At 35.2% G+C, this 11,083-nt stretch overlaps 1 protein-coding gene across 1 annotated transcript in view; it reads right to left on the bottom strand.

Annotated features, from left to right (window-relative positions):
* The window catches only part of RYR3 (ryanodine receptor 3), a 196,058-nt gene extending 185,825 nt beyond the window's left edge, over nt 1-10,233 (bottom strand). Inside the window, exon 1 of the mRNA XM_077180355.1 lies at nt 10,002-10,233. Coding sequence (XP_077036470.1) covers nt 10,002-10,052 — 51 coding nt within the window. The 5' untranslated portion in view covers nt 10,053-10,233. The remainder of the gene's footprint in view (nt 1-10,001) is intronic.
* Between the last annotated feature and the right edge of the window lie 850 nt (nt 10,234-11,083).

Here is an 11,083-nt window from a genome sequence, read left to right on the forward strand (position 1 = left end):
ATGTATGTACAATAATATGTATGTTAGTTTTACTATGTATATACAATAAACTTACAGTACTTGGCACAATATGAGATGCAATGCCACTTAATTGTACAGGTGGAAATATTTTGCACCTGTACAAGATCCAAAATATTACCTCATTCCATTTCATGGAAGAAATTTTTAAAAATTTAGGGATATCCTGAGCAAAACTACTATAAACACAGTAAGTAAATCTTGAATAAAACCAAATACCTAAGGCAAATATGGATTATCGGCATTCACAGTGAGTGAAGGAAGAGGTGTAGGTTGACAGAATTACTTTAAAGAGTTTTAACTGCAGAAATGTTACTAAAATTTATAGATTTAACAAGGCTTTATGGAAACTTTTGAAATAATAATCAATGATAAGTGATCCAGTGAGAATACCTATCCTTTATAATCAAGAGTTGCTTGCAGAGTTATTATTGAGGTATACTACTGAGTATTCAAGCACTCGGCTCTTTTATTCACTCACATAACAGAGATGCATTAAAGATGGGGCCATTTAGACATTGCCTAAGAGAGTCACCTAGGATCCAGTATAGTACACAGAGAGTTTTTGTAAGCTTTGAGCTAGAATTTTTTTTTTCTTATATTGTGTAACAAAAAATTGAAAACCAAACAATTTAAATTTTATTTTTTTAAAGCTACCATCCCAGATGACACATGAGTTATTCAGCCATCAAAAGTGCTAGTCACCCTCAGCCACTTGTAATTTCACCTATACCAGATCACCTGGAACTATTTCCATACATGATAACAAAGTAATTCAGATAAAAAAGATTTCCAACAGATCTGCAAAAATTTACTAGGAAAGCAAGTAAGTAATAATTCACAACTTTTAAAGAAAAGATTTAGTGTCTGCAAATTAAAAATGTTTATATTTTCCTATGCATATTAAAAACCCTTACTCTATTAATTCTAGTATATCAAACTAGTTCATAAAATACAGGGCAAATGAAAAGATTTTAATGAAGGTTTGGTACATAATCATCATTAACTTTTCACAGACAAATCAGAAAATCAGACCTTTAAAACCCTATTAGTATTTAGTCCTGTAATTGTCAATATGAATGCAGAAAATAATCTTTTGTCCCATGAACGTTCTGAACAAAAAAGTTACCTTGTAGCTACAAATGCAAGCATAATATACATGATCAGACTGAGGTCTTCCAAATTCTAAACTCTACTTTTCACAGCTTTGGCCACATTGAAACTATAATGTCTATTGATTTTGATCTCTTGAAAAGTGCAACAGAAATGGATATGCGCTTAAGAAGACAGGCTGGTAACTTCCAGTTTAATGCTGAGCACTGGGGGTTAATTTTCTTTTAGTCAAAATGTTAACTTACTGTATCAATATTTCTATATATTCTTCATCAACTTCCAAATTATACAAACTACTGACATTAAGTATCTTTAATATGTATCAGGTGTATAAGTCTTCTGAGAATTTTCCATGTATAGAAAAGATGAGGCAGTGAAGTCAGATGGAGTCTTGGGAAATGGGAGTCATTTGGCCTTGGGCGTTCTAGTGAATCATCTGGGACATTAGCACTGGTATATATTCTAAGTTTGATGATCCCTGTACTCCCATTTGTACGCGGTATTGCTGATGTAGTTCAAAAGCATGTTAAACTTCCAGTGCTATAAATTAATTACACATCATCTTTTAAAAACGTTTTTCAATTTGCAAGTTGAAATTCTATTTTTTGTACAAGTAATTTTAAAATGTTTTATTTAAGCTTCAATTCTTCTGTAATACTATGTTATTGAAGAGATTTCAAATTGTTGCAATTGTGTCAAGGGAAGTTGGTTTTCTGGCACAAGGTATCAGAGAACATGGTTGAGTGCTGAAGTAGCTGGAATACTCAAGACTGACAGAGATGTTTGCTGTGGACTAAAAACAGCTCAGGCGTGTGCTGACTACTCAGCTCACTGAGGAACTAGCACTTGCTTATTTGGATAAAAGCCCAGTAGAAAGAACAAACTTGATGTTACTACTGAATCTTTCACCTTACTCTGCTGTTACTTTTACTGACCGTAGCTGACACTCCTGCCCATGGATGAGATGTGCCAAAAGAGGGAACCTGGAAAGGGTGGTTACAGACTGGTCAGCAGCTTCTATTCACAGCTGGGCTCTGTCTGTGGAGACTGAGCCTGACTGACAGCAGATGTGCAGTGACTGACAATCAACAGCTCTGGATACCTCATATCAAGACACCACCAAAAGCAGATCGAGCAGATCTCAATTTCCTTATAGGCTTTTGTAATTTCAATGCATATCCCAACCTTGAACTACTTAAGACCCACCCTGAGGTGTCACATATTTGCCATCTGCACTTCAGAACATCACTGTAATTTTCAGAAAACCTGCTTCCAAAAGCTAGCCAAGCAGATCAAATATTTGGGTAGAAAATATCTGCTGAAATTAGAACATACATTCTCTTAAACAATATCTGGTACATAATTTTAGATCTTCCAGCACCAAAACCACTATATCCTACTAAGTTATAGACAGAAGGAATGGTCTGCTGATGTTGTCATGACATTAACGACAGAATATATATTTAAAACTTCTATATTGAGAAAATAAACCAAAAAACTCATTGAGGCATATATTAATACCTCATGTTTTCTTTCTGAATCTTTTAAAGTGTATTTATGTAACCAATTGTTTTTTAATTGAGAGGATAATTTTAATGCCTTTAGATATCTGTGCTTATTATGTGTCTGCAGTGTTACTTTGTCATTTGGGAAAATGTGCATTTTGTGTATGAAGTCAAGAGACACAGAACTTTTAGCTAGTGTCCTGTTATTTAATTCAATATCTTCAAAATAACTGCATGCCTATTTTATTTTTCATCTCCTCCATGCCTGCAACTCTGTTTTAATTTTTGGAATGTGTAGCTAATGCACCTGGCAGCATTTGGCTGTGTGGTCACAGCACTGCCATGGGAACTGAGAAGAGGCAATATTCACTGCTGGATTTCAACATGAATCATATCCAGTTAGTACGGCATGGGACTAGAGATTAGAAAACCTGCTTGCTGCATTCTATAAAAATGCATTACATCACTAACAAATTCACTATTTATTACTGAAGATATTCATTCCCATTTAGACACCAAAAAGCAGATCATGAGCAGAAGACAAATCTCGACAACAACCACCAGTGTGGCTATGAAGAAATAGGGAAATATATGCTTGGGTATTAATTTAGGATTATTGCATGGTCACAAATCCTGTCAAAAGCCTTTTCTGTCACTAACATTCCAAGGCAAGTTTGAAGAGTTTTGCTTGACTATAACAAATTTGTTGTTATTTCTGTAGAACTGCATCAGCATCAAATAACCCCAGAAATATTGGGGGGGGGGGGGGGGGGGGAAGGAAAGGAAACTAACAAGGAGTTAGTTAGATCTATCCTAGAAGAGGATCATGAATATCATGAATACATTCAATCTCACAAGTATTTTCTAACAATACACTGAATTTTTAACATTGTAGTATATGCATTGATTTCTTTTTTAAAAAGCATGTTTTAAAATTATGCTGTAGAAAAAAGCAGTAGAAAAGCATGATGTTTAGTTCATGCAGTATATTGTCACTTTGATTTTAACTGATGTAGACTGGCCTAATATGAAGCAGCTTGTTTAAGTGCAACTTGTTACATATAATTACATATATTCTATTGATATGATGTACAATATATCCTTACATATACCACACATATTTGTACTATGATTGTATATTGTTTTACAGTGCATCTCTGAATTGTACTGATCTACATTCTTGTAGAAAAAAAGTAGGATTGCTGCCTATTCTATAGATCCATGCTAAATAAAACATAAGAAATGTCTCAAGGAAACCAAACAATGTAACATCTCAGGATCAATGTCAGGACTTTTTGGAAGTGTACCTCAGCTACCTTAAATTTGACAGAAAGAAATCCACCTTCACCTCAGATTAATCATGATGCAGCTCTTCATTATTCACTGTTTTATCTGCAAAAACTCGATTTGCCTTTTTCTCTTTCTGCTCCCCATTACCTGATCTAGTCTTCCAATACATCATTGCCCAGAGAATTCATTTTTCCCAGATTGTCTATTACAGTTGGGTTTTTTATAAAATTCAAAAAACTTTCACTAAATTAAACATAATAAATTACTGAAGTATTTCCCTTTCTATCTAAACATGGTGCAAAGAACTTTTTCATGCCAGGGGCCTAAAATACACATTTACATTTATTTAATTTCAAAAGAGAAATTGTTACAAATTAATTGAAAGCCTGTTATAGATATCAAGCAATTACTCCAATATGTTTGGAGGTTGAAACAGACACTACAGTCTGAAGCAATGACTGTTGTCTTTATACTGTGGTAGACCATTTGCTTAAAATTCTGGCTTGAAAAGAGGTTGCAATTAACTGCACAAGATTTATTCTTTATTTTATAAAAAATAAACACAGCATATCACAGCACATGATGCACTGGAAATTTTGTCATATTCTAAATCTGTCCATAATATGATCCTACTTTCAGTAGGGAAAGAGTCCTAAGCAAAGAATGACCATGAGTAGTTTTGCCTATAGTGACAAACTGGACAAAAATATTCATAAAGTTGAGAACACATGCAGGAAGTAAAAGTGGCAGCTGAATGAGTGAAAATAAACTGAGCAACATTATTTACAGAGAAGGACACTACAAGTTCTTAGCAACACAACTCAGGATAAATTTACAACATTAAGTATGATTTCCATGGTAGAAAATGAAGGAAAATAAGAGTGATTGTGAATAGTTGTACTGGTGATAGTCTGAAGTTTAAGAAGCAAAAAACAAGTATATTTGAAACATTCTTTTTAAAGAGAGGAAGAAGCATGGTGCAGATTTTGTTTTGTCACATAATTTTTGTTGTAGTACTTAAAAGCCTTAGAAGTATGGGCTGCTACACAACTACAACTGCAGCAATAGGATCGAAAGGGGGAGATTTAACACACAGAGATTAATAGATAAACAGATACAGAAATATTTAACTCAAAAATAACTGAACTTCTAATACCAGCTCTCAGAAGTAATTCAAGCTTTATATAACATTATTCATTATTTTTACTCTTTTTTTGAAAGGAATTGACTAATGAATTTCTGTGTCATGAATTACAGCACATTTCAGTGACAATAGACAAAGTGTTCTAGTTAATTTGAAAACAATATAGTGCAATACACACAGCTGTTCAAAAAGCACACAGAATTTGTTCCAGCTCCCTTAAAAAGGGCATCAGGAAGATTCCACTGATTTTATCTCAAGGCATTTCCTATCCTTTCTATAGTTTTCCATAAATTCATGCACAGTTCACTGTGATCAGTTTCCAAATTTATCCCACTTTTTAATTAAGCACTGATAAAGATGTCTCCCTAGAAATATCTTCCATTATTGTTTGATATTTGGACATTTGTCAGATCTATTTGTTTACAAGTACTGGTCTGGTAGGTACTTTATAGGAGATCTCTGTACTTTACTGAATCAAGCCACAGAGATCTGTGCTAAAGAATATCAGCATGCAGTTAGTAACATAACTATTAGATACAAAGTTGGACTATTAAGGAAAAATTATTTTCATGTCTCCACTTCATATGTTCTTTGTTTTGTCACTAGAGATATACCACTAAGAACATAGATTTGATGAACCAACATATATTAGAAGTACCTAAAAAGAACTAGTTTTATGCCACACTGATCCCTGATAAACTGAAATGGTGTAGTACAACTCTTAGAATAGTTTTTAAGAAGCATCATCATTTAATCACTTTTTATATTTATATTTGGCAACAGTGTAAATGATTGAGGAGAAAAAGAAAATCTAATTTACACTTTACCTGACAGTTCATATTGTAAAACAGATTACTTCCCATCTCATTTGTAACATCTGAACAGTAGAAGACCTCATTTTCAAGAAGTATAGACAGGAATGTGTATCAACAAATGAACTTGTGTATGAGCTGCTCAATCCTCTTGATTCTGAGCAACAACTCAATACACAAATGATCCTAAAAAGATCTGTAAACTCATTGTGTAAATTTACATACATGGACTAGATCTTGGAAAAAAAAATTCAAATATTATTTTCTGGGTCTTTGTAACATCAATATTTTGCTATTTAAGTATAATAGATAATTACAGTCAGTCAATGGAAGAAAACAGTTTCTCACACCTGCCTGTAAATTTTTAGATCATGATTAGAGAGGTCTATGAGAACACTTAAAGTCTTTGAGAGAAGCTGTTAAAAGAGCATAAGTTAAAGAAGAACCAGTTGGTAAGGCCTTTGTCACTCACAGAAATTAATGACTAGTAACCAGCTGGGGAAAGTATCACACACACGGGCACAAAGGCATATGTACACTTATGCCCAGACACATCAGCACAAACAGCATTTAGATTTACAGAAAATGAGGCAAAATTTTGTTGACTAATGAACCATTAAAAAAAAAAAAAAACCCAAACAAAAAACCCAAAAAAACCCAACACAACAACAACAAAAAGCCAACCAAAAAAGGTATCTCTATTAAAATAAGGAGGAACTCTTTCCATTAATAGCACGAATTTCAGGGAAAATGGCAAAGCAATAGACCTTTCAACTAGTGTTACCACCATATTTAGGACTCTAAGATGGCAAATGACTTTGATATGCTTCATTACATTTAAAGTGCTTTGGCAGGGGTGGGACTTCACCTCCATCCTCAACCATATGCTCAGTTACCGTTAGCAAATTACTATTTAGGTGTTTCTAATGGAGGAAGGCAAAAGCTCTTTGCTCCAAGACAGAGACCACCTCATATTTGAGTAATTCAGCAGCAGCAAGAACTTGTGAATAATTTCTGGAGAAGAGAGAATGGTTTCAACTCATCATAGCAGTAAATTCCCAGCAGATAGGAAAGGCTCAAATGAGAATGGCTTACACTCACTCATTCACATTAAGGGCGGCAAGGCTCTTTCTATATCCCTCAGTATGTTATCTCAAAACAGCACAGGTAACCAACCATATGCATTCTCACCTAATGCTGCATAATGTCAGCTACATTGATTTCTTGTGTATTCACACCTTAGGAGGGGGTAACAAATAAACAATATAGGAAAATCACCTAAACAAAAGGGAAGCTAAACCACAGCAGTATTGCATACTACACACATGCAACAAGTGCTTTGCTTCTCCCTTCCATAAATGACACACTGAATATCCAGAGCCAAAACCAGAAGGAAACCAGCAGCAAGGAAAATAGATAAACAATTCCAAGCATCATTACAAGAAATAAAACACAAAAAAAATTCATAACAAAGACACAACAACAGGGTAGCAGTGTAAGAAAAATATATGTGTGCTTATATATTTACATTCATACTGAACTAACAAGTCAGGAAAAATTCAGGACAGAAATTTCACTGTATAAAGAACACCTTCCTTGAAATGCTGTCATTGCATGTAAAGGCTTTACACAAGTATTGGGACATATTTGAAATGAGTACTGAAGATATACTACTACTAGAACAATGATAATGTTGTTATCCTCTCTGGAATTTGTTCTTTAGGTGTTTCCTCATTCCCATTGCTGCCAATCTAATTAAGTATAAGGAATGTTTTGGAACAGAAAATGACAGTAAAAAGCTTTCCATCAAATCTTATAAATGTGCCCACAAGTTGCTGCTCCATAGAAACAAATACAGATTTCATCATCATGTATTAACAGGCTTTTTGACCTTTTATATGAGGAGAGAACATAAAAGTGAGACACAAAACTAAACAACAACTTAGATCTGGAAGACAAAAGAAGTCATAACCAAAATTGAGGACAAAAGGACATTTGTCTTTAAGGTAGCAAAAAATAATTTAAGTAGATTTTTAAGAGTTGGTTCTCTTGCTTTTTCAAAAAATTGCTATATGATATCTTTGAATCAAAAGACTCATAATCTTATTTTATACCTAAACAAGAAAGAGATGTCCCCAAGACCTAAAATATCCTAGATAACTTCTCTCTAAAGACTCAAAAATGAAAATATGGATATCAACATTTTCAAAGGAAGAATCAGCTGCATAAGCCTTGGAAACATTCAGCAGCAATCCAAAAAACCCATAAAATATTTTGATTCAGAGAAGATTCTAATTGATTAACAATTTCACTGCAAGACTTCTTAAGGACTACTGTACTATGTTTTTGTAAGCACAAACACTGCTTACACAGAAATAAAAGCTGTAAGAAATCAGTACTGAAGGTGTATCTCACTGTAGCACCCTGTATCTAATAAATTTTTCCTTTCTCAGTATACTAAGAAACAAACAACATATCCCTTGCCCACAAAGGTGAAAGAAGATTTATAATGTAGAGGAGACAGCAGTAACTGATATGATTGTTTAGAGCAAGAAGTAGCTAGAACTTCCAACAGAAAAATCTAGTTCATTCTCTCCCCTGTAGAAGATTTCCTTGCACTGTGTGGAAGGAACACTTCTGCACAGTCTCCCTTTTGGCTATTTCCAGTTTTGGCCCACGCCTCTATTGAGAACTTCATTTTAACCATTGGAAGAAGTGCAACAGAATTACTCTAGCATGAGAATGTATCACAGCAGCAGAAATTGCCATCTCATGTAGCACACATAGGCTACACCTATGAAAGGGCAAGGCTTCTCACTCCATCCCTGAGGATGGCTGTTCAGTCACGGCAACATGCTAGAAAGTGAAAGGATGAAGGATATACATTTAACACTCCAGCCTCAGATTAAAGGCTGGAGTAATCTGCTAAAATATGTACCTTTAGAAAGTGTAGTGGAGGGGATGAATGTTGGAGAAGATTTTTCATTGTCATTACCCCTCCACCCTGTCCCCCCCACCCCATGAAATTCTCTGAGGGTTAAAAGTGCTAATGACACTTCATCACACCTAAACAACTTACAGCAGCAGCCATCACCTCACTCCAACCTTTATTTCCCATAAATAATTTACCCCAGCTTCTCAAAAATCAATCTTGTAATTTCTTACTTTGGGAACTTAGCATTTTTTATTTTAGCGACTTATCCTTTCAAAGTTGAATCAGCTCTAGAGGAGCTTGTTTCTGGAACATTATTTGTGATAAATGCAAAGTAAAGATAGCGTGGAAAGGGAAGGGAATACACACATCTAAAAGCAGTTTTTCCATGCTAGTTACACAACAACACACTCTTAGTCATGCAGGGTAAATCTAAGGAGACACAAGGTGAGACATGAAAAGGATGTTATCCTCTTCCCAAAAATTAATGCATGTACACTACTTGCTTAAAAGTCTAAATTAGTTGTCATATTAGATTTGTGTAAAGCTTTAGGAAAGAATGGTGTGAGGGCTCTTTATAGAAAATTACACCAAGTGGAGGGTATTTCACTAATTAACACCCCTTCCCAAAGAAATGCTTATGTCCTTTAAAGATAAGCTTCTTTTAAGTAGAGAAAAGACCCCAAACATTTGCAGAGCCCTGACTTTAACATCTGTTGGTGTTCCCTACACACAAGTGTGCTTCTGTGTGCATGTTTATCAGAAGAGGTCATCAGGGGCTTGCTTGGTTTATTCATCATTTTAAGGCACTCCTATTTGCAAAGCTTCTGTTAATGTCAGTGAAATCTAACCCAGACAGAAGTTTCAGAGGTCACATATTTGGCATGCTACATTTAGAAACCCAAGTACAAAGTTGACGGGGACGCTTCAAACACAGGGGATTACAGCGGAAATAGGTCTCCTTATACCAAACTGGCTATTGAGCAGATTCAGGGAAGAACACACCGAGACTGCATGATGCTATTAGAGCTCTTATTCTTGCTTTATTTTATCCACTGACTAAATCAATTCTGCCATTTGGCAAAGCCCAGCACAGAAATAACACTTTATTTCCAATACAACAGAAAAGAAATAGATGTGAGACACAAAATCATGTACTACATGACCTATAAAAAGCAGATACTTACAGTTCGAAGGAACTGTATTTCATCTTCCCCTCCTTCACCCCCTTCAGCCATGGCTCTTGAGGAGTCAGCTCTGCTGAGGCTGATCGCCTCCACCGTCAGCTCACTGCGCTCTGTGCTGCTCCTCTCCTATCAGTATTAGCATATAGCTAATCCACAGCCATATAGGGAGCTCAGCTAACTCCACTGCACTGCAGACTGTCAGTCAACCCCCTCACTGCCAGAGCCAACTGCGCTGCTGCTTTTCCAGCTCATAGCAAGCAATTCTCTCCCTTTTCTCTCTACCCTGGAGGCAAAACCCCCTACTGTTAAGGTATTGCAGGAAGCATTATATGCATCACTAGGTGTTGATTTTTTTTCCCCTCCAGATACTGTCTGGGCAGAACAGAAATGGTGAAGTGTTAATAAAAGCAGAGCTTGAGCTTCCATTTTCACACATCAGGATAGCAAATTTTGCACTGAAATGTATCAAATTCAGCAATTTTGAACCTACTGATTATGCAGCAGAAGGATGTAATCCTGATGATCACAGGACAAGTGGATTTTGACAGCAGGCATTTTCAGCTTGCTTACAATAATTTCCATTTCTTGCTTCTCTGCATAAGCAGCTGCAAATCTGATTTCTAAGATGACTTTATGATCTGAACCAATGATGTGTAGTTATTTGTGCTATCCCTTTACATGGTATTTATACTCTATACTAGGGACTTCAAGAGCTTTATCTGTATCTTTTTAGAAGTACACCTGAGTATTTATAGAAGATAGTGCATATTTGCTTCAGAATCCATAAAACAGATTTATGTTAAAATAAAACTTAAAATAACTTTAAATTCTAGTTCAACAATGAAGAAATTTGTAATTAATGAAAATTGCTATTTATCACTTGAATAAGAGCAAATAATGAAGGGAAGAAAATAGATCAACACTAAAACAAAATTTAATTAAGTGAAAGGAGGAAAAAAAAAATGACACAAGGAAACAGAAGAAACTGCCGAGGAGGCTCTTGCCAGTCAATTCACTGTGTGATCTTGCATCTTGTGATAAGATTGCAACCACAGCTTACCCCTACATTCAACCCCTGAGAA

This window comes from Agelaius phoeniceus, chromosome 6 (genome assembly GCF_051311805.1).
Source record: "Agelaius phoeniceus isolate bAgePho1 chromosome 6, bAgePho1.hap1, whole genome shotgun sequence".
Lineage (NCBI taxonomy): Eukaryota > Metazoa > Chordata > Aves > Passeriformes > Icteridae > Agelaius > Agelaius phoeniceus.